A 26,145-nucleotide genomic window follows, 5' to 3' on the forward strand; every position below is an offset into this window, starting at 1 on the left:
GTTATAACAGGTTTTACCTGTATAGAGTGGTATGATTACAATATTGAGATATTTCTCACACTGCTCATGCCAATCAAATTCCAAGTTTAACTCTAATACAGAGTGGTATGCATACAATATTGAGATATGCCCCACACTGCCCATGTCAATCCATTTACAATTTACTGTAATATAAGAGTAGAAAGTGTACAATGTTGAGATATGACCCACACTGCCCATGTCAATCCATTTACAATTTACTGTAATATAGAGTAGAAAGTGTACAATGTTGAGATATGCCCCACACTGCCCATGTCAATTCATTTACAATTTACTGTAACATAGAGTAGAAAGTGTACAATATTGAGATATGCCCCCCACTGCCCATGTCAATCCATTTACAATTTACTGTAATATAGAGTAGAAAGTGTACAATATTGAGATATGCCCCACACTGCCCATGTCAATCCATTTACAATGTACTGTAATATAAGAGTAGAAAGTGTACAATGTTGAAATATGACCCACACTGCCCATGTCAATCCATTTACAATTTACTGTAATATAAGAGTAGAAAGTGTACAATGTTGAGATATGACCCACACTGCCCATGTCAATCCATTTACAATTTACTGTAATATAAGAGTAGAAAGTGTACAATATTGAGATATGCCCCACACTGCCCATCTCAATCCATTTACAATTTACTGTAATATAAGAGTAGAAAGTGTACAATGTTGAGATATGACCCACACTGCTCATGTCAATCCATTTACAATTTACTGTAATATAGAGTAGAAAATGTACAATGTTGAGATATGACCCACACTGCCCATGTCAATCCATTTACAATTTACTGTAATATAAGAGTAGAAAGTGTACAATGCTGAGGTATGACCCACACTGCCCATGTCAATCCATTGCCAAGTTACTGTAATATAAGAGTAGAAAGTGTACAATGTTGAGATATGACCCACACTGCCCATGTCAATCCATTTACAATTTACTGTAATATAAGAGTAGAAAGTGTACAATGTTGAGATATGACCCACACTGCCCATCTCAATCCATTTACAATTTACTGTAATATAAAGTAGAAAGTGTACAGTGTTGAGATATGACCCACACTGCCCATGTCAATCCATTTACAATTTACTGTAATATAAAGTAGAAAGTGTACAATATTGAGATATGCCCCACACTGCCCATGTCAATCCATTTACAATTTACTGTAATATAAAGTAGAAAGTGTACAGTGTTGAGATATGACCCACACTGCCCATGTCAATCCATTTACAATTTACTGTAATATAAGAGTAGAAAGTGTACAATGTTGAGATATGACCCACACTGCCCATGTCAATTCATTGCCAATTTACTGTAATATAGAGTAGAAAATGTACAGTGTTGAGATATGACCCACACTGCCCATGTCAATCCATTTACAATTTACTGTAATATAACAGTAGAAAGTGTACAATATTGAGATATGACCCACACTGCCCATGTCAATCCATTTACAATTTACTGTAATATAAAGTAGAAAGTGTACAGTGTTGAGATATGACCCACACTGCCCATGTCAATCCATTTACAATTTACTGTAATATAAGAGTAGAAAGTGTACAATGTTGAGATATGACCCACACTGCCCATGTCAATTCATTGCCAAGTTACTGTAATATAAGAGTAGAAAGTGTACAAATGTTGAGATATGACCCACACTGCCCTTGTCAATCCATTTACAATTTACTGTAATATAGAGTAGAAAATGTACAGTGTTGAGATATGACCCACACTGCCCATGTCAATCCATTTACAATTTACTGTAATATAACAGTAGAAAGTGTACAATGCTGAGGTATGACCCACACTGCCCATGTCAATCCATTTACAATTTACTGTAATATAAGAGTAGAAAGTGTACAATGTTGAGATATGACCCACACTGCCCTTGTCAATCCATTTACAATTTACTGTAATATAGAGTAGAAAATGTACAATGTTGAAATATGACCCACACTGCCCATGTCAATCCATTTACAATTTACTGTAATATAAGAGTAGAAAGTGTACAATGTTGAGATATGACCCACACTGCCCTTGTCAATCCATTTACAATTTACTGTAATATAGAGTAGAAAATGTACAATGTTGAAATATGACCCACACTGCCCATGTCAATCCATTTCCAATTTACTGTATTATAGAGTAGCATGCTTACAATGTTCAGTTGAGTCATCACCGTTTCAACCAATCTATATGTCAGACATAAAGGACATGTCTGTGGAAAAAAAACTATGAAATTTTTTGCAATCTTGACCTTATGTTGACTGACAGATTTTACTGATCTGAAATAGCATAAACATCATGACGCCATCACAATACAATAAAAAATAACTTTTGGCTTTGATGACGTCACTAGTTTGCTAGTGGAAAGTATGTTTCCCCAAACTTCTGATATAAAGCATCAAACCATACTTGCATCAAAAAGGTCAAGCAAAATATTGAATAAATGGACTCATCATAATTTATAATAAGGACCCAAAGTTAATGGTATATATGGACTCATCATAATTTCTAATAAGGACCCAAAATTAATGGTATATATGGACTCATCATAATTTCTAATAAGGACCCAAAGTTAATGGTATATATGGACTCAACATAATTCCCAATAAGGACCCCAAGTCAACTGCTCACCTTTGCTGGAAGCTGAAGGAACACTGGTTGGTATGGTTTACCAGCAGTGCTGGGGCCAGACCCTGTCGATACTGGGTCAAGGTTGTAACCATGGCAGCCTCAGTCTCCTGGCATTCGACACAGATTCCTCCATACTGAAACAAGTAATCAGACTTTTACTTAATCATCAAATTCTTTCCGACTTAAAACACAGATAAAATGATCATCCATAACTAGATGTAAAGTAAATAATTAAAGCTGATTACTGGTTTTAAAAGACTTAGCTTAAAACTCTGATTTCTCAAAGAATGATGGATGGACTGTAAATAAATTTAGTTACTGCTTTTCAAAGATATGAGCATGAACTAGGATAGAAATATCACCTGTAACTGGATAGAAATAAGCTTACAATTCGGACAGCCTCAAGGAGAAATGTAACTGGATGGATAGTAAGTAATTAATATTACTGGCTTTAAAAGACTTTAGTTTAAAACTCGGATGGCCTCAAAGAGTAATGTAACTGGATGGATAGTAAATAATTCATATTACTGGCTTTAAAAGACTTTAGTTTAAAACTTGGATGGCCTCAAAGAGAAATGTAACTGGATGGATAGTAAATAGTTAAAATTACTGGCTTTAAAAGACTTTAGTTTAAAACTCAGATGGCCTCAAAGAGTGATGTAACAGGATGGATAGTAAATAGCTTAAAACTCAGATGGCCTCAATTAATGATCTTCCGTATCAAAAATTAAAATAACTTACTAGTTTAAAAATGACAAAAGCTGAAAGATTCAGCTCTCTTATTAAACAGAAACCCACTCCAAATTAATGTTATAGTTACTTTTGGGTTTAACACCATTTCTCAGTGCAAGAAAGGCTTTAGATGGCAGCCAGTAAAACTGGTGAAGGAAAAACCCGGTAAGAACTACTGACCCAAAGAAAGCTACAGGCAGTTTTCTCATGTATCCGCATTGGCTGAGCCTGAGACTCAAACCAACATAGACAGAGGTGAGATCGCAGTGATAGGTCAAGGTGAGTGCCTCAGACCACTTAGCCCCCAGGCCCCCCACCCCAGCAAAATTTAAAAAATACAGCTATCATTTATAGGCATAATAACATGACTTCCTTTTTTTTGACACAGTGAACAAGATTATTTATTTTTATGCTAGTATAGTCTTAAAAATGTAAAACAAGCAAGAAAAGGTTCCAACTGTTCTTAGTTTATTATTATCCCTGCTACTTTCTAGACACTGCTGGTTTGGTGATTTACTCTCACAAGTGGGATTTATGATCAACAATTTCAGGGAGGTGGGATGGGGAGAGAAGGGTCATTGCACGTAGCCCACATCAATGACAATTTACAATGGATGAATTGTGGTAGATAATATTATGAATTAAATATAATATCCCATTTATTGTTTTTTATATTTTATACCCACCCCATTTTTAATAGTATTCACTGTAGACACTGGTACATTTATACACTCACCCCATGCTTAATAGTCTTCAATGTAGGGAGTGGTAAATTATATACCCAGCCAATGTTAAATAGTCTTCACTGTTGGCACTGGTAAGGCATGGCTGACTGCAGATTACTAACCCGTAAGTCTCAATGAAGTATGTTTTATTTATTGACATTTACATAAAATAGAGCATATATAGTTTTGGAGGGCCATGATTGGTTGAATTTTGGAGAATCATGATTGGTTGATAATGAAAAGCAACATTTTAGTAAAGAGAATTGTAACTGACAAAAAAACAACGTTCTATTGATTAACTCTCAGTCCTTTTACAGACTTGACTTCGGAACACCCATTACTGAAATTATCCCGACTGTCCCGATTCTTTATGTGCAGAACTGAAAACACATGATTCAGACAAAAAGTAGATAAATAAAATGCCACTGAAAAAATATAGTTTTCTCTTGACACAGAAACTTGCATTAAGGATGGTCTATACTGAAAAATACAGGTTTCTATCTTGAACACTTTGAAATGTAAAGTTACTGAATTTTTAATACTACGGTGTTTCCATTGGTTAACTATGGGAACTGAATTAGCGTTGCAAGTTTTTAAGAGAACGATTGCTTTACAGTGGCTTCACACCAAAATTTAGTTACTATATATGCAAAATTCTGGTTCTGTTTGTTGATAACAAGAAAAAATAATACATTTTGTTACCTCAGAGATTTTCAATGGTAAATTAAACAGCTGCAGATATGACAAAGGTTGACATCAAAATGGGGAGGGGGAGAGTATTTTAATTTTACTACGTTGGAAAAGGGCATTTTGCATAATGGTTATTATCTATGCAACCAAATATAAAACTTTCATACAGTTTAAAATTTATAAAGCATTGATATTTCCAAGTTGTGTTTGAACCATTATACTCTAGATTTGATCATCTAGGTCACTACCACCATTATTAATACTGATGACCCCAAATAATTCTGTGCCCCCCATTTCATTTAGTGATTAATCATCATGTTTTCTATTCAAGTTGGCTTATTCCAACTTTAGTTTTAAATTACACATGTTCTGGAGGAAATTAAAGAAATTTCTGTAATTTAAATATCCTTTGCTGAGTAATACATGTATATTTACATGGTCACAATGACCTAATTTATCGTATAATATGGCATGGCTGATAATATATTTCAATCTTAAATTGAAGAGAGATAAATTCTGATAGCCAACAAAATAATTGATTAAACTGATTTATTTTTAAAATTTTTTGCTGATTTTCTGAAGTGAAGTTCAAATACTTAAATTTTGCCTGAAATTTACCATTGACGATGTTGGTATACACGTACTTCGAATATAGTTTAATATTCACTAATATAATCTTCGACAAGCAGAACTATGTCCACTGTTTATTTATGCATTCTACAAGATGCAGTCTGTCAAGTAAATGAATAGGACTCATGGTATTAATTATATCAAAAAATGGGAACCAGTCTAGAAATTTCTGAACTACCGTAGCTAACTTAGTACCCTAAGTCCTTTAGTGTACTGGCCAGAACATGACATGTCATGTGAAAAACATGATTTTTGACACACAAATATCCAGACACTGTCTGTTGTGTCTGTAGCTGTCCTTTAATAGCAACATTCTAATCGAAATACAGAGAGGACATTCCCAATCTTCACAAAATACAAAGTGATTCAAGGGGAAATCAATATACTGATTTGTATTAATTAATTATTATTGTAACACGGCCATCAGATTCTAAACTTGCTTGTGTTTTATTCTATGAAGCGAAAATATATGGCAAAGCAATGAATTATCTTGTTTTCAATCACACTGAATAACATAAAATTTATGCTGATAACAAACCTACTGGTTTAAGCCAATCTCAACTGGTTCCATCACATGGATTGTATGGTATTTTATAAAAGCTTTTTTTGTTGTGCACTGATCATTCATTTTTATGCAGTAAGGAAGTGTACCTCATTGTCTAATTTCAGCAGTGTTTCGTGTGCCATGTTGAAGAGGAATGGTCCTGTAGATTCATTTGTGTCCTTGAACTTGGCCTCCATCTTCATTTCCTTCCCAGACTGCATGGGCCAAAATGGAACACACTAGGAAATGGACATAAGAAATGCTACTGAGAAAATATATCAAACAGGAAACATGGTACAAATGAATCTTCAAACATAAAAATCAGTACAGCATAACTTACAAGATAACAAAAAAACAAATGTTTATCAATGTTTAGCATCTAATGCACTTTGTACCATTTATTTATAAAGGGATGAAATTATTTAAGCTCATCCACAGAGAGAAATTGAGAAAAAGAAAACTGGAGGATGGTTGCATTGCAAAGCATAGTTTTGTCACAATGGATAAAGGAAACATCTAGTTGTATGACTCTTCTGGCAACAACATCTGGAAAACTAAACTAAATGTAAAACTTAAATCACTTACAAGTGAAACAAATGGTCATAGTGACATAGTTCTATCTAAAGCATGTAGCTCTCACACACCACATATCAAGAGACAATTCTTCTGGCAACAGTAAGACACTCAGCTAAATATTTTCACATGAATCACTGGAAAACAAGAGGTATATCACATTAAATAACTACCAGGATTAGTGATTACCATGATGTGTTGGGGGAGGGGGGGGGGCTGCAGCATGTCAGCACAATATTGGTTATGTAGTATGTAGTGTCAACTAAAAGTCAAATTCTTAAGAGAAAAAAGTTACTAAAAAAAATACCAACTATATCATAGCCTCCTGCTAACTTGTGTCAAAATTTTCTGCCAACCAAACGTGTCATATTCTCTCCTGCCAACCACCTATATCAGTGCCTGCTGCTAACCAGACATGTCATAACTTCATTCCAACCTGCAGTGTCACAGTCTGGCTAATTTGCCGTGTCTAAGGTTTCTGTTAACCATCACAGCCTCCTGACAAATGACTATGGTACAGTCTAATGCAGCCAGTTTTAGTCACAAGACAAAGCATGGCTGCATGTAATAATATAAACCATGCTTTTCAAAAGATAAATGTCCAGGTCATTTCCAGGGTTTTTCCAGGATGAAATTTTTTTTTTCAAGGTTCACATATGACCATTACTTAAAATGGAATTATAAAACATTTTAGATTATAAAACATGCATTTTCTAAATCTAAAGATGGTTCTCCTTCAAGACTCTCCAAAACATTTAAGCCAGAAAAGATGATCATGTACAAAACCACAAAATGTAAAGTAATTTCTATGTACAAAATAAAAATTCTACCTTTATTTTGCTGACTTGCCTTATGTAGCTAAGTGGGAACACCATAATGAACATACATTAGTTTTGTTTCCTTTCAAACCTTTAATTCTAAAGAATTCTAAGGCAATATATATATATATATATATATATATATATATATATATATATATATATATATATATATATATATATATATATATAAATGCATCTTATAGAAAATAATAGTTATTGAAACCTAAAGTTTATGAGCACCATGTAATTCAACGAATAACTGAAATTAAAATATCCTCTCAAGTTATACCTGAACCCAACTAAAGCAGATTCTACTAAGACTGAAATTTAAGACAGGAATAATTAATTCTCTGGTAATCATCCCATAAATAAAAAACTAGAACACACTTTCTGGTAACCATCCTTTAAATAAAAAACTAGGACACACTTTCAGGTAACCATCCCTTAAATAAAAAAACTAGGACACACTTTCAGAAACTGCATAAGGTTCAGATATTTCCAGATAATTCCAACTTGTCAGAAAGGTCTGCATGTCTTTTAGCAGCTAACCAAGAATTTTCTAGAGGAAAGTTAATGACTTGAATTCAAATCCCATAAAATTCATTAACAATACCACAACTACACCTTCCAAGGTCAAAAGGCCACAAAAATCTGTTTAGCAAACAAAATGACCTTATCTTATAGTACAACCCCACAATGGACAAAATTAGTTACTTAATATGGTTTTATTTTACTAAATGACCGTATAATCTATAATCATAAAATTAACACACAAGATAAATATGCATGGCACAGGCAAACATGTAATTCTACCGGCCTCCATTTTCTCACTTCTCATTGATATTTTTGCAGCCCCAAAGACTACTACACTGGACTAAAAGTCACCAAGCTTGTGCTCAGTTACTGTTCAATAAGACGGTCATGATGACGCTGGTTGACTGGACAGCTTTGAAGAAGATTTACTGTTAAAAGTGTAGTAAGAGTTTTGTGTATGGACACAGCAACTACAATAGTCTCTTTTGATGATGGACACACCTCCAGCAGCCTTAAGTGTTGTTTTTAAAGTTGTTATTGTTGTTGGGTTTAATGCCATTTTTCAGCACAAGGTAGGCTATACATGGTGGCCATTATAATCCGGTGGAGGAAAACCCTGGGGAAATCCCCAGAAAGCGCACTGACCCACAAAAAGCTACTGGCAAACTTTCTCTCGTACCGATATTAGCAAAGCTTATGACTCAAACCCAAGCAGTTGAGTAAGATAGTGATCCAGAATGCTAAGTGCTTTAAACCACTCAGCCACATGAGGCCACTTTTAAAGCTGTTGTAGGTCTGTTGTTTTCTTTGAAAAAGGTTTCCTGAAGGTAGACAGCTAATTAATTGCGATTTTCAAAAAAGAAGACTCATATAAACTTCACTAAATGTAAACATCATTTAAAGTGTAAATGCCAGATGGATGGACTGATGGATGGATGGATAAAGTATACAAGTTATTCTACTGGCATTAGGAAATAAATGCCACTTTAAAGGCTGTTTACTGCACATACCATCTGAAAACTGTTTTCTAAACTTTTGAAAATAAAAACAAAAATCACCAGCTAAGAAATATAAGCTTTAGAAATATATCCAAGTCCAGCTTAGGAATTTCCTCTTCAGGGCGAACTTAGCTCAGAAAAGTATTGGAGTTTAGTCAACTGCAGCATCAAATATTAAGCAACAGGAAAAATCGGATGTTTGGACTCCTCTGAAGGCCAAACATCACATTATAATACTGATATGGAGTGTAAATTCTCCATTCTTCAGAAAATACAAAGTGATTCAAGGGGAAGTCTGAACCAGAAAACTTCTGAGAGCCTGTTAAGTTTGAAACTTAACAGAATGAATGTCATCATCAGTCACCAGTCAGTGATCTTGTGAAGGAAACTAACAATGCTTGTGGATTTTATATTTTACAATATACAACAATTCATTTCTCATTTAACTGACAAATAAACCCAGGTATTAATTCATTATTATTTGTAATATTTTCCATTTTTATTTAATTACCAATAAACAGACTGGTATTAATTCATTATTATTTGTACTATTTTCCATTTCTCATTTAACTGCCAATAAACTGACGCATTACGTCATTATTATTTGTAATATTTTCAATTTCTCATTTAACTGCCAGTATACAGACTGGTATTAATTCATTATTATTTCCATTATTTTCCATTTCTCATTTAACTGCCAATAAACTGACAGGTATTAATTCATTATTATTTGTAATATTTTCAATTTCTCATTTAACTGCCAATAAACTGACTGGTATTAATTCATTATTATTTGTAATATTTTCCATTTCTCATTTAACTGCCAATAAACTGACAGGTATTAATTCATTATTTGTAATATTTTCAATTTCTCATTTAACTGCCAATAAACTGACTGGTATTAATTCATTATTATTTCCACTATTTTCCATTTCTCATTTAACTGCCAATAAACTGACTGGTATTAATTCATTATTATTTGTAATATTTTCCATTTCTCATTTAACTGCCAATAAACTGACTAGTATTAACTCATCATTATTTGTATTATTTTCCATTTCTCATTTAACTGCCAATAAACTGACTGGTATTAATTCATTATTATTTGTAATATTTTCCATTTCTCATTTAACTGCCAATAAACTGACTAGTATTAACTCATCATTATTTGTATTATTTTCCATTTCTCATTTAACTGCCAATAACCTGACTAGTATTAACTCATTATTATTTGTAATATTTTCCATTTCTTATTTAACTGCCAATTAACTGACTGGTAATAACTCATCAATATTTGTATTATTTTCCATTTCCCATTTAACTGCAATAAACTGACTAGTATTAACTCATTATTATTTGTACTATTTTCCATTTCTCATTTAACTGCCAAAAAACAGACAGGTATTAATTTATCATTATTTGTAATATTTTCCATTTCTCATTTAACTGCCAATAAACTGACTGCATTAACTGATTATTATTTGTACTATTTTCCATTTCTATTTTCCCTATTTTAATCACTGCTATAAATAGTGTACTTTAGACTAATTCAGGTTGATTTTTTTATCACAAGGGAGCAGTCATTTTAGTTAGCAGTGTGCTTAGATCATGTACAATTTCCAAAAGTACAATATCCAAAGAGCGTGTGTGTGTGTGATTAGGATTTTTAACGTAGCTTTAACAATTTTTCAGTCATATCGCTATGATGTATGCAGTGTGGCAGTTTATAGTGATGTCTACAACTGGGGCATCATGCCGCAGACATAGAATGATGTCCCACCCAGTCACATTATCCTGACACCAGGCCAACCAGTCCTAACACTAACCTCTTAATGCTGAGCACCTAGCGAGGTAACTGCCAGTACCATTTTTTTAAAATAAGTCATTGGTATGACTCGGCCGGGGATCAAATCCACGAGCTCTCGCTTCCGAGGTGGACACTCTAACCATCAGGCCACTGGAGCGGTCACAATATCCAAAGAAATGTCAGCCACATTATATTAAAGTAGCATAGAGTTATGCCAATATTCTCTCCACTGTGCATGTTTTAAATGCAAACAATTTAACCTTACATAAATAACTCTCCCAAAAGTACATAATAACTGGTGAGCACCCCCACAACTGCCATAATAAAAATGTTATTAATTCATTATTATTTGTAATATTTTCCATTAGAATCAAATTCAAAACTTGCTGTTTCATTATTTCATTACAGAATGAAGAAAACATATATTATTTACAAAAATGTATTATTTTTCCCTTTTAATCCCCTTAAAACATGTCAAATTCTTGCTGACAACAAAAACTACTGGTTTAGAAGCTAATGTACTGAAGTTGTAAATCTTCTAGTCTGATGTCCTTATTTTGTAATGTGTATGACAGATCAGCATCAACAATACCTAAACTGGAGTTGCTATGAAATTTGGCTAATACTTTTATTAAGTTCTGAGGTGTCTTTTGAAATGCAGAACCATTCTTGAAGTCTTACCTGTCCAGGCTGTATCTCTAGAATGCTCCCCTTTTCTTTAACCTCAGAGCACACAATAGGAATCTGTCAAGTAGGAAACAATACATTTTATTTAACCTCAGCACACAATAGGAATCTGTGAAGTAGGAAACATTACAATTTCTTTAACCTCAGAGCACACAATAGGAATCTGTCAAGTAGGAAACAATACAATTTTTTTAACCTTATAGCACACAACAGGAATCTGTCAAGTAGGAAATAATACAATTTATTTAACCTTATAGCACACAATAGGAATCTGTCATGTAGGAAACAATACAATTTCTTTAACCTCATAGCACACAATAGGAATCTGTCAAGTAAGAAACAATACAATTTCTTTAACCTCAGAGCACACAATAGGAATCTGTGAAGTAGGAAATAATACAATTTCTTTAACCTCATAGCACACAATAGGAATCTGTCAAGTAAGAAACAATACAATTTCTTTAACCTCATAGAACACAACAAGAATCTGTCAAGTAAGAAACAATAAAATTTCTTTAACCTCAGAGCACACAATAGGAATCTGTGAAGTAGGAAATAATACAATTTCTTTAACCTCATAGCACACAATAGGAATCTGTCAAGTAAGAAACAATACAATTTCTTTAACCTCAGCACACAAAAGGAATCTGTCAAGTAAGAAACAATACAATTTCTTTAACCTCATAGCACACAATATGAATCTGTCAAGTAGGAAACAATACAATTTCTTTAACCTCATAGAACACAATAGGAATCTGTCAAGTAGGAAATAATACAATTTCTTTAACCTCAGAGCACACAATAGGAATCTGTCAAGTAAGAAACAATACAATTTCTTTAACCTCATAGAACACAATAGGAATCTGTCAAGTAAGAAACAATACAATTTCTTTAATTTCAGAGCACACAATAGGAATCTGTGAAGTAGGAAATAATACAATTTCTTTAACCTCATAGCACACAATAGGAATCTGTCAAGTAAGAAACAATACAATTTCTTTAACCTCATAGAACACAACAAGAATCTGTCAAGTAAGAAACAATAAAATTTCTTTAACCTCAGAGCACACAATAGGAATCTGTGAAGTAGGAAATAATACAATTTCTTTAACCTCAAAAACACAATAGGAATCTGTCAAGTAAGAAACAATACAATTTCTTTAACCTCATAGCACACAATATGAATCTGTCAAGTAGGAAACAATACAATTTCTTTAACCTCATAGAACACAATAGGAATCTGTCAAGTAGGAAATAATACAATTTCTTTAACCTCATAGAACACAATAGGAATCTGTCAAGTAGGAAATAATACAATTTCTTTAACCTCAGAGCACACAATAGGAATCTGTCAAGTAAGAAACAATACAATTTCTTTAACCTCATAGAACACAATAGGAATCTGTCAAGTAAGAAACAATACAATTTCTTTAATCTCAGAGCACACAATAGGAATCTGTGAAGTAGGAAATAATACAATTTCTTTAACCTCATAGCACACAATAGGAATCTGTCAAGTAAGAAACAATACAATTTCTTTAACCTCAGCACACAATAGGAATCTGTCAAGTAAGAAACAATACAATTTCTTTAACCTCATAGCACATAATATGAATCTGTCAAGTAGGAAACAATACAATTTCTTTAACCTCATAGAACACAATAGGAATCTGTCAAGTAGGAAATAATACAATTTCTTTAATCTCATAGCACACAATAGGAATCTGTCAAGTAAGAAACAATACAATTTCTTTAACCTCATAGAACACAATAGGAATCTGTCAAGTAGGAAATAATACAATTTCTTTAACCTCAGAGCACACAATAGGAATCTGTCAAGTAGGAAATAATACAATTTCTTTAACTTCATAGCACACAATAAGAATCTGTCAAGTAAGAAACAGTACAATTTCTTTAACCTCATAGCACACAATAGGAATCTGTCAAGTAGGAAACAATACATTTTCTTTAACCTCATAGAACACAATAGGAATCTGTCAAGTAGGAAATAATACAATTTCTTTAACCTCATAGCACACAATAGGAATCTGTCAAGTAGGAAACAATACAATTTCTTTAACCTCGTAGCACACAATATGAATCTGTCAAGTAGGAAATAATACAATTTCTTTAACCTCATAGCACACAATAGGAATCTGTCAAGTAGGAAACAATACAATTTCTTTAACCTCGTAGCACACAATATGAATCTGTCAAGTAGGAAATAATACAATTTCTTTAACATCAGAGCACACAAAAGGAATCTGTCAAGTAGGAAATAATACAATATCTTTAACCTCATAGCACACAATAGGAATCTGTCAAGTAGGAAACAATACAATTTATTTAACCTCAGAGCACACAACAGGAATCTGTCAAGTAAGAAACAATACAATTTCTTTAACCTCATAGCACACAATTTTCTACCATGCCTTGCAATGCATGATTGTGTGTGCCTGCAAAAGTTGTTCCTGCAGCAATAAAAATGAGGACTTTGTTGAGTTAGAGCAAATAAATTGACATTGCCTTTAATTTCAGACATGGAAATTAATCTCTGATGAAGAAAAATCACCAGATGATGTTTGCATCTCTCTTAAGTTATTTTCCATTACTTCCTTGTCAACAACAATAAACATGATGCAATGCACTGCTGAATCAGACTTGAACTATTTTCATCTAGGGTCAAATAGGTTACAAAATATCAAAAATTTAATCTACTGTGACAGATTAAGTCAACCGAATCCAACCACTCTCTTGAGTGATTTAGTGATTTATAATTATGTGACCAGAGTGAATTTAGAAAAAAGGGGTGGGGGTGAGGGTGCTGTTTTAATAGTGTGTTTAATTTTCTAAACTTTGATTCTGGAGCAAGTTTGGTATATAATAAAAACATGTATCTTGTTGTACCAAAATTATACACTTTCATCACTCATTAAAATTTCATGTATTTTGGTACCACATGATGAAATATATCTTGTATTAGCATAACAAAAGAAAATACCCTCTATTTATCACACAATTAACAAATAAAATATTTTATCACACAATCAACAAATATGTTATCGCACAATCAACAAAAATTACAGCTGTTAGCAAGCATGAGGACCTCAATGCATGAACACTGCTATATAACATGAGGACCTCAATGCATCCACACTGCTATATCTCATGAGGACCTCAATGCATCCACACTGTTATATCTCATGAGGACCTCAATGCATCCACACTGCTATATCTGCCTATCTCTTGGGCAAGATCTAAATTAAGTCATATGGGACAGGTCATAAAAGTTAATGTACACAATCAACAGAAATCAGATTTGCTAGCAAGCAGGATCTCACAGAATAATGAGTCAGTATCATTGACAAATGTTGAATAATCCATTAAAAGAAAGCCCATGCTTCTGGGTTCTATGCTAGAAGTTAACATGGGGGTGGGGTTGGAATCACCCATTCCTAAAAATGGAGTGGCAATCCAATAAGGAAAGCAAACAGAATGCATGCCATTAAGTTTGACTGCAGTTTTTAAGGAGCTGGCATACAACCGCACACCATCCACCATATGCTCTAACTTTTGGCATTCAACATTACTCTACCCAGCATGCACCACCACATCAGGGGGCAATAGACAAACTGATTACCATGAATGGCACATTATATGCCCACCTGTGTTTATTAATTTTGTATCCAATAGGGCATGGTTGACTCTGGAGATTATTAATGACCTCAATGACCTGGATCTTTGAATAAGATATGTAGTGTGGACCATGCGTTGATTTTAAACTTTCCATGACTATGACCCCATTAGACCCCAGAATACATAGGTCTCCTAAATCTAAGTGCAAGCCTTCCACAAAGTTCTAACAAGTTATTCTAAAACAACCATATTATCTGAGCCACAATCACCAGACCTTTGATCAATTACAAAAACAATCAACAGGCCTCTTCCATAAACTAAAGTACAAGCCATTAACAAACTTCAACCAAGGAACATGGTCTAAACCTAAAAATGCATTTTTCTTCTTTCAGTCACACTAACCTCAACCTTTGATTTTTTTAAATCACAAAATCAACAGGATTCTTTCTTACTCAATAAGTATTCCACAAACTTCGGTGAAGTAACATGGTAAAGAACTGAAATATCTGTGCAGAAACCATTTACTTCTTGCAATCAGTTACCTTGACCTTTGACCTAAAACCCAAATGGCTTATTACCTACACCAGGTACAAGCCATTTACTATGTCTGGTCCTGGTCATTGATGTAGAATTGTGCAAAAGCCATTTTTCTTCTTTACTGCAAAGTTACCTTGACCTTTTACACATTAACCCTGAAAGTGATAGACTTTTTTATTTACACCAAGTACAAGCCAATCAAACTGCTGGCAACTGTAGATGGTGTAGATTTTGAATTACTGTGTGGCAATAAAAAAAGGGAACATAATGATGGATGGACTTCATGACACAATATGCTCTGCATTATGTCAGTCTCATAAATGGCAATCAGCCTAAACTAAATAAACTCAAGAAACCAGGTCAGAATAGCCCAGTAAATCTGTTTAGACATCTCTTCCTTCTAACATGCATTAACATCAAAAGTTTGGTCTCAATCTTGCTTAAATGATCAGGCTGATTCTAGCTGGTTCGATATACAGTTTGATATCATACAGTTTTACGATATCAGGCTGATTCTAGCTGGTTTGATATACAGTTTGATATCATACAGTTTTATGATATCAGGCTGATTCTAGCTGGTTTGATATCATACAGTTTGGTATCATACAGTTTTATGATATCATGCTGATTCTGTCTGGTTTGATATCATACAGTTTTACGATATAGGCTAATTCTAGCTGGTTTGATATCATACAGTTTGATATCATATAGTTTTATGATATCAGGCTGATTCTATCTAGTTTAATGTACAGTTTGATATCATACAGTTTTATGATATCAGGCTGATTCTATCTAGTTTGATGTACAGTTTGATATCATACAGTTTTATGATATCAGGCTGATTCTAGCTGGTTTGATATACGGTTTGATACTATACAGTTTTATGGTATCAGGCTGATTCTAGCTGGTTTGATATCATACAGTTTTATGATATCAGCTTTACTCAAACATGAATTTCAAATACTGCTTGAGCAGAGAATTTTAGTGTTACAAATCTGTATGTAGGTACTTGGTATATAATTTATGTACCTAGAGTGTGTGTGATTTGGATTTTTAATGTAGCTTTAGTCATTTTTCAGTCATATTACTCCAATATCTGCAGTGTGACAGTTTATAGCAATGTCTAGCACTGGGGCATCATGACGCATTATGTCACATTATCCTGTGACCAGGCCGACCAGTCCTAACACTAACCTCTTAATGTTGAGTGCCAAGCGAGCCAGCTGTAAGTACCATTTTTGTCAGTATTTGGTATGACTCGACTGGGGATTGAACCCATGACCTCCCACATCTGAGGTGGATGCTCTAACCACTAGGCCACCAGAGCGTTATGTACCTAGTAAATGATGATGAACAAATGATAACAATACACCATTTGCTGTTTGCAAATGTATTTTAGCTGAATAATGACAATATGCCATTTGTTTCAGGCAAAGGATAGCTGAATAATGACAATATGCCATTTACTTTAGGCAAAGGATAGCTGAATAATGACAATTATGTCATTTGCTTTAGGGACTGATCCGGTGGCCTAGTGGTTAGAGTGTCCACCTCAGAAGTGGGAGGTTGTGGGTTCGAACACATGGCAAATCATACCAAAGACTTACAAAAATGGTACTAACAGCTGCCTCGCTAGGCAATCAGCATTAAGAGGTTAGTGTTAGGACTGGTCAGCCTGGTGTCAGGATAATGTGACTGGGTAGGGCATCATGCTACATGTCACTATAAACTGCCACACTGCAGACATCATAGTGATATGACTGAAATATTGTAAAAGCTATGTTAAAAATCCTAATCACACACACACACCATTTGCTTTAGGCAACAAATAGGAGAATGATAGTAATGTGCCATTTGCTGTACAAAAATGTTTACTGAAACACATGGAAATGACTCTCAAACTGCAGGCTCAAGCTTCTTCATCATTGCAAACAGCAAATCATGTAACAACCCTAAACAAATTATTGCTTTAACAGTGACGACAGACACATGGACAGATGCACAGAAGCAAGGAAAGACAGATGGATTGAGACAGGACAATTTCTATATATCTTGTATACTTTAGCAGATGGGTATAGCTACTAAGAATTATCATTAGTACTTACATTTCATGGGTATAACTATTAAGAAGTAACTTAGTACTTACAATTCATGGTGTCTCATCACACTCTAAGACCAATAATGCAACTAACCTCTGAAGTGTTGATAACCATGTAGTAAGGGGTGAAGGTCACCAGCTTGGTTAGGCCAGAGTGTGACAGCACAATTGACACACCAACCTGAAAAACACATTTTACTATATTTGATTGTGATTAACATTCAACTGACTGCAGACACCAGGATATGCCATCACATAATAAGCCTGCAAATCTGGGTCCACAATTTTTAATTTATACATAGTGTGTATAGAAAGAAACTAGATCTGCCATCACATGAGCTGCCTGCAGATCTACGTCTAGACTGTCCAATTTGTATTACTGAAAAGCAGAAAGCTAGATCATGTAACACTTTTGAAGATCTAGGTCTACAGTCTTCATTTTTGTAATGTAGATATAGGTCTACAGTCTTCACGTGTAGTGTAGATCTAGGTCTACAGTCTTCGTTTGTAATGTAGATCTAGGTCTACAGTCTTCATTTGTAATGTAGATCTAGGTCTACAGTCTTCATTAGTAATGTAGATCTAGGTCAACAGTCTTCATTTTTGTAATGTAGATCTAGGTTTACAGTCTTCATTTTTGTAATGTAGATCTAGGTCTACAGTCTTCATTTGCAATGTAGATCTAGGTCTACAGTTCTCATTTGTGATGTAGATGTAGGTCTACAGTCTTCATTTGTAATGTAGATCTAGGTCTACAGGCTTCGTTTGTAATGTAGATCTAGATCTACAGTCTTTGTAGTGTAGATCTATCTAGGTCTACAGTCTTCATTTGTAATCATAGTGTGAACAGTAAAGACCCAACTGAAAAGGTTGCTTCCTTGCTCTGGATAATTCATGATCATTTGTAATTAATCATACTCAGAGCATAAATATCTGCCTTCATCAGTGACTAATGTTGATCACGTGACTGATAATGGTCACATGATACAAGGAGACTGGTACTCAAACTCTGAAGATATGTATGCTCTGAGTATAGGAAATTACTAATGATCAGCAAAGACAAAGATCTGCCATCAAATCACTCTCACATATAATAACAGTGAACTTTACTATCTCAAAATCTTGCAAAAAACGATCTATGGCCAGGATTAACATAGTATATAAGAATCATAATTCCTTGACAATTTCCTGATGCAAAGCAAATTTTCTCTGACCATGCATTTCAGTCAAACACAGACAGGTTCAACACAAAGAAACAAAACCCATGCTTCCAATGATAAGCCAATGGTTGATGACAAGACTGTTCTTCCCATCCCTAACACATAAGTAATTTTAGCAAACTTATCCATTAGAAAAGTAATGTCCTATGAAAAGACTGCCTCAATTCTTAAATGAACTGATGCAGCTGTCCCCACCCCACCTCACCATATCATGGGGATACCACTATTAATAAAGATCTCACACAGTACTAATGATATGGAAGAACAGGAACCAGTCTACAAAACTGGGCAAACATAAACTAGATTATACAAAGGTTTGGCTGGCCAGGACTGGGTGATAATGAAAGTAAAATTTTAGTGAACAGAAACTTTTGAGAGTTTATCCTAGCTGCATTTTGTTATGATAGACTTGATGTCCTCTTTTCTTGACCCAGTTTAGCACTTGGCCACCATTGTAAAAGGCAATAGTGAGCAGTAAATTTTGTTCTTGCTGTTGTTGTTGTTATAGGGTTTAATGCCAATTTTCAGCACAAGATAGGCTATACATGGTGGCCAGTATAATGGTGGAGGAAGAACCATGGAAAATCCTGGAAAGAACAAAAACCCATGAGAAGCTACTGGCAAGCTTTCTGATGTACCTACATTGGCTGAGCCCGAGACCTGAACTCACAAAGACAGAGGTGATATGGCAGTGATCCGTAACGGTGAGCGCTTTAGACCACTTGGCCACTTGGGACCCCATAAATTTCATCAAAAGTGACATTAGAATTATATTTTAGAAGAAAAAAATTAAATTTAGTTGATTAAATGCACATATATCACCACACTGACATATACATCACCAATTTTCATGCATGCAGGTAAAGTAATGTCCTTGATATTACTAGTGTAACAAAAAACATCCAAAATTAACAGGTCACTGTAGCAAGTAAATGAGATCACAGTGACTATGTTTTGGTATGGCTGAGTTACAATTTCATATATGCATACTAATTTTCAGAAGTACATGTGAAATAGGGCCTGAGATTTTGCGGAAACAATGAATGAACAAAACCATCTGAAACAAACACATACACACATTGAAAGAACATCATATAACTCTCAAATCACTTTCTAAATTAAGCCATCACTCACAAACATTAAAGAAAGTCAACAACTTTATTTTAATTTCAAGAGACCAATACCTCATATGTCTGAGTTTTGCTTTTGCACTCCACTGTGCCTGAGCTGCCAACAGTGTCCAAGGAGAACTTGTCTGACCAGTCAGCATCTCCAATTTTCAGCGAGGCCTGCAAGAAATATCCACTTAATTTACAACTCATATTTAAACATTATAAGTGAAGAAAGTGTTATGTTCACTATCACCATTCTGACCATCTTATTCTATGCCTTGGCAAGGTTTTGGTGACTTTTTTGATAATGGCAATTTTCTATGCCTTGGCAAGGTCTTGGTGACTTTTTTGACAATGGCAATTTTGCAAAAAAATTGGTAGATGGTAAGCTTGAAAAATAATGAATGTAAATATCATAGCATATGAAATGGGAAAACTTGTTTAAAATAAATGAAAAATGTTGAACATCCACTCAACTTTTAGGTATGAAGATCCCCTGCTTTGAGATTAGGCAAAAGTACCACATCTCAATGGCCCGATGATTATGAACAAGAGTATGGTTAAACTGATGATCAAAGTTGTAACACAGGCAATTAAACCATAAAAATTGCCAGAAAACATTGAAAACTGAACTTTATATTTTTTATATAAATACCACAATGGATTCAAGGCTTTAAGTCTCTCAAAATATTTAACAAACAAAATTCATCAAAGACATCATGTCATATTGGAAGTGATTGGATCGAATTACATGGGTAACACCTGATGTTTCTTATATAGATATCATGAGTGCATAAACGGCGGGCAGGAAAAACACAAGTGTAACACCAGATGTTTCTTATACAGATATCATGAGTGCATAATAGGTAGGCAGGAAAAATACAAGCCAGCACTTATGGTACCTAGTTGTGAGTGTTATTTCTGGTTTTAGACCAAACAGAAAATAATAACATGCAATAACTGAAACTGAAAATGAAACACAGATGCAAGCCAAGAATAAAAAATAATGGAAAGAGAAAGTTATGCAAACATATTGCTATGTCCACAAACTATCACAATTCAGCATCATTCAAACCTATAAAAGTTATTTATAGACAATTTGTGACAACATATGATTCCCAAAATACCAAGAGTTGCATACCCTACTTGACTCTTCTGTCAGCTTTGGTTACAAAATCATCATCCTGCATTGTACAAGGAACAATATTCATGACAAACAATAGGGATGTTAACTGGCTAGATTTTGAGCATTGTGGTTTAGAAAAGAAATGAGTAATTGTAATATTCTGTGCCAGTGACAAGTTAATGGACTCTTGGTTCCTAAATATATTTTCTTGTTTCCAATTAAGTTTATTATTCTTTCTGATGTTTTCATGTGCCCAGCGCCTAGTTCATTATACATGAATTTCACCGTCTCTGTCAATGATCAAATACTTCATACAAAGAACGGGCTTCAGGGATTTAAAAATTTGATAAAAGTCAGCTTGCCCTGGGCAAGCTGATCGGAAAAAATTAACTTGCCCTTGGAAATTTTGGGTTTGCCTCATACATAACATCCCAGCATAAGTAAAAACAATAAGATAAAATATGGTATATTTTAAAGAAATCATGTTATATGTATTGGAACTTTTGTTTCCTTTGTTGGCACTTTAAAATAAAATGCTGACAACTAAAGTTATCCAGAAATATAAATATGCAGATAGACATGAAAATTCAAAAGAGAATGCAGAAATAGCTGCAAGAGCAAACAGATATGATTTATTTATACATACAACTCAAGGATTTGTCATTTCATCAATTTACTTAACAACTATCATGTAGTCACCTTCAAATCAGCAGTATGCATCAAAATATTCTAGAATCTAACTTTTGAGAATGATTTGAGAACACTTTTTGTCCATTTAATTGTTGTAGTATGTATTGAGTCTCCTGTAATTAACATGTAAACAACTTGCCGCTTATGGGTGCTACATTTTCCTAACATCAATCATGCTTTGAACAAAATCAAACTAGTAGATAATCGCTGGAACCAAGTCCTTTTTTTTTTCTCCAAAACTGCCTCTCAAAGAATTCTCATGAGTTATATCTTCAGCAACTAATGCCTGCTTGCCATAAAATCAGCAATCTGCATCAAAATAATCTTTTGGAAAATCGTAGTTTAGAGTCTGCAATTTGACAAACTGCTCCATGCTAACATAGGACTGGAAAAGTTGGTGAACCCTGAGATGTACAAATATTACAATAACAATGTAACTAAAAAAGTTAAAATATAAATATTTTTTCCTGATTTGCCAAAATTTGCTTTAAATAGAAAATATTCACATTATCATGTCAGCGCAAGAAAATGCTAAGCTGACCTTGACAATAACTATAGATGGAAAAGACACACAACAGATGAAAGAAACTGTAGACAGGTATGCCAAAGAAGAATGCGTTACATATAAACGCTTAATGAAGGTGCTGATATATGTATTGTAGCAAAGTCGCATGATATAAAACTTGTAGAACATAAAGTATTAGGAACTGAATGTTAACTATCAGTAATTAGCTTGCAGAGTTACTTCATTTTACCCAGACCACTGACATTAAATAAAATTTCTTCTATCTTCTATCCATTTTCTTAACGTTTTGGACTTTACCACTGGCTAGTGCCTTGCAAATCTGAGCCTGCCTGAGCCAAATCTAAGCTTGACCCATAGCTGGGCAAGGGGATTTTTTAATCCCTGGGCTTACATTTATTGATATTGTTCTATACTGAAGATCAGCAGAACAAGTCCTTACTGCCCACACCCACTTTTTAATCTCTCAAAGCTACCCGAACTGTGTAAAGGCAACTGTGAAATAACAAATTACTTGAAATCTTATCTGCATTTAAAATATCATAATATCCATTGATAAAGTTGTTAATCTAAAACTTTGATTTAACTGACAGGAAAGTGGCATGTGTGATTCCACAACTGTTACATTAATGGTGCTACTTGTGTTGTCAATAAAGAATAGGTTCCAAGTTCACTTTGTCTTGCCTAAAGAAGTAATTAAAAAACGGTCTATTCAAATCTATTTGTTCAATACCTGATATGCTGAAATAAGAAACCGGCATGCATTTTTTGCAATGTTCTAAAATTGATATGGAAAAAGTGCTTGTTTCAACATAGGGCTAAGGCAGCGCGAACTAAAGCACAAAGCATAAACTGAAACTTGGATAAACCAAGAGGCCCAAGTAGGTCTGATACCACTCACACATACAAAATCAAATGTAGCAGAATTGTGCATGCCTTGGGTTGAAAGACACTCATGTTGGGATAATTTCCAGACATTTGGAAAAAAGTGGGGTATCTGACAGGTTGTTTAACCATGTTTCTATTCTGAGTATTGTCATCAGGACTACAAGTAGATGGTGAAGTGAAATATGTTCATGTACGGACTCTACCTATTGTTATAAAAGTGAAATATGTTCATGTACGGACTCTACCTATTGTTATAAAAGTGAAATATGTTCATGTACAGACTCTACCTATTGTTATGAAAGTGAAATATGTTCATGTACGGACTCTACCTATTGTTATAAAAGTGAAATATGTTCATGTACAGACTCTACCTATTGTTATGAAAGTGAAATATGTTCATGTACGGACTCTACCTATTGTTATAAAAGTGAAATATGTTCATGTACAGACTCTACCAATTGTTATAAAAGTGAAATATGTTCATGTACGGACTCTATCTATTGTTATAAAAGTGAAATATGTTCATGTACGGACTCTACCTATTGTTATAAAAGTGAAATATGTTCATGTACAGACTCTATCTATTGTTATAAAAGTGAAATATGTTCATGTACGGACTCTATCTATTGTTATAAAAGTGAAATATGTTCATGTACAGACTCTACCTAATGTTATAAAAGTGAAATATGTTCATGTACAGACTCTACCTAATGTTATAAAAGTGAAATATGTTCATGTACGGACTCTACCTATTGTTATAAAAGTGAAATATGTTCATGTACAGACTCTACCTAATGTTATAAAAGTGAAATATGTTCATGTACAGACTCTACCTAATGTTATAAAAGTAAAATATGTTCATGTACAGACTCTACCAATTGTTATAAAAGTGAAATATGTTCATGTACGGACTCTACCTATTGTTATAAAAGTGAAATATGTTCATGTACGGACTCTACCTATTGTTATAAAAGTGAAATATGTTCATGTACAGACTCTACCAATTGTTATAAAAGTGAAATATGTTCATGTACGGACTCTATCTATTGTTATAAAAGTGAAATATGTTCATGTACGGACTCTACCTATTGTTATAAAAGTGAAATATGTTCATGTACAGACTCTACCAATTGTTATAAAAGTGAAATATGTTCATGTACGGACTCTACCTATTGTTATAAAAGTGAAATATGTTCATGTACGGACTCTATCTATTGTTATAAAAGTGAAATATGTTCATGTACGGACTCTATCTATTGTTATAAAAGTGAAATATGTTCATGTACGGACTCTATCTATTGTTATAAAAGTGAAATATGTTCATGTACGGACTCTACCTATTGTTATAAAAGTGAAATATGTTCATGTACGGACTCTACCTATTGTTATAAAAGTGAAATATGTTCATGTACGGACTCTACCTATTGTTATAAAAGTGAAATATGTTCATGTACAGACTCTACCAATTGTTATAAAAGTGAAATATGTTCATGTACGGACTCTACCTATTGTTATAAAAGTGAAATATGTTCATGTACGGACTCTATCTATTGTTATAAAAGTGAAATATGTTCATGTACGGACTCTACCTATTGTTATAAAAGTGAAATATGTTCATGTATGGACTCTACCTAATGTTATAAAAGTGAAATATGTTCATGTACAGACTCTATCTATTGTTATAAAAGTGAAATATGTTCATGTACAGACTCTATCTATTGTTATAAAAGTGAAATATGTTCATGTACAGACTCTATCTATTGTTATAAAAGTGAAATATGTTCATGTACAGACTCTATCTATTGTTATAAAAGTGAAATATGTTCATGTACGGACTCTACCTATTGTTATAAAAGTGAAATATGTTCATGTACAGACTCTACCAATTGTTATAAAAGTGAAATATGTTCATGTACGGACTCTACCTATTGTTATAAAAGTGAAATATGTTCATGTACGGACTCTATCTATTGTTATAAAAGTGAAATATGTTCATGTACGGACTCTACCTATTGTTATAAAAGTGAAATATGTTCATGTATGGACTCTACCTAATGTTATAAAAGTGAAATATGTTCATGTACAGACTCTATCTATTGTTATAAAAGTGAAATATGTTCATGTACAGACTCTATCTATTGTTATAAAAGTGAAATATGTTCATGTACAGACTCTATCTATTGTTATAAAAGTGAAATATGTTCATGTACAGACTCTATCTATTGTTATAAAAGTGAAATATGTTCATGTACAGACTCTATCTATTGTTATAAAAGTGAAATATGTTCATGTACAGACTCTATCTATTGTTATAAAAGTGAAATATGTTCATGTACAGACTCTATCTATTGTTATAAAAGTGAAATATGTTCATGTACGGACTCTATCTATTGTTATAAAAGTGAAATATGTTCATGTACAGACTCTATCTATTGTTATAAAAGTGAAATATGTTCATGTACAGACTCTATCTATTGTTATAAAAGTGAAATATGTTCATGTACGGACTCTATCTATTGTTATAAAAGTGAAATATGTTCATGTACAGACTCTATCTATTGTTATAAAAGTGAAATATGTTCATGTACAGACTCTATCTATTGTTATAAAAGTGAAATATGTTCATGTACAGACTCTATCTATTGTTATAAAAGTGAAATATGTTCATGTACAGACTCTATCTATTGTTATAAAAGTGAAATATGTTCATGTACAGACTCTATCTATTGTTATAAAAGTGAAATATGTTCATGTACAGACTCTATCTATTGTTATAAAAGTGAAATATGTTCATGTACGAACTCTACCTAATGTTATAAAAGTGAAATATGTTCATGTATGGACTCTACCTAATGTTATAAAAGTGAAATATGTTCATGTACGGACTCTACC

General features: G+C 33.6%; 1 protein-coding gene across 6 annotated transcripts in view; it reads right to left on the reverse strand.

The window, feature by feature from the left end:
• LOC149792919 (intermembrane lipid transfer protein VPS13A-like) overlaps positions 1–26,145 on the reverse strand; it is a 345,749-nt gene that overhangs the window by 57,166 nt on the left and 262,438 nt on the right. For all 6 annotated transcript variants that reach the window (XM_089966749.1, XM_089966747.1, XM_089966746.1 and 3 more), the window contains 5 exons: positions 20,099–20,203; positions 17,789–17,875; positions 11,418–11,480; positions 6,111–6,242; positions 2,683–2,816 (listed from right to left, as the gene is read on the reverse strand). In XM_089966749.1, coding sequence (XP_089822875.1) covers positions 2,683–2,816; positions 6,111–6,242; positions 11,418–11,480; positions 17,789–17,875; positions 20,099–20,203 — 521 coding nt within the window. The remainder of the gene's footprint in view (positions 1–2,682; positions 2,817–6,110; positions 6,243–11,417; positions 11,481–17,788; positions 17,876–20,098; positions 20,204–26,145) is intronic.

Source organism: Sinohyriopsis cumingii, chromosome 8 (genome assembly GCF_028554795.1).
Source record: "Sinohyriopsis cumingii isolate HCF-2022 chromosome 8, ASM2855479v2, whole genome shotgun sequence".
Classification (NCBI taxonomy): domain Eukaryota; kingdom Metazoa; phylum Mollusca; class Bivalvia; order Unionida; family Unionidae; genus Sinohyriopsis; species Sinohyriopsis cumingii.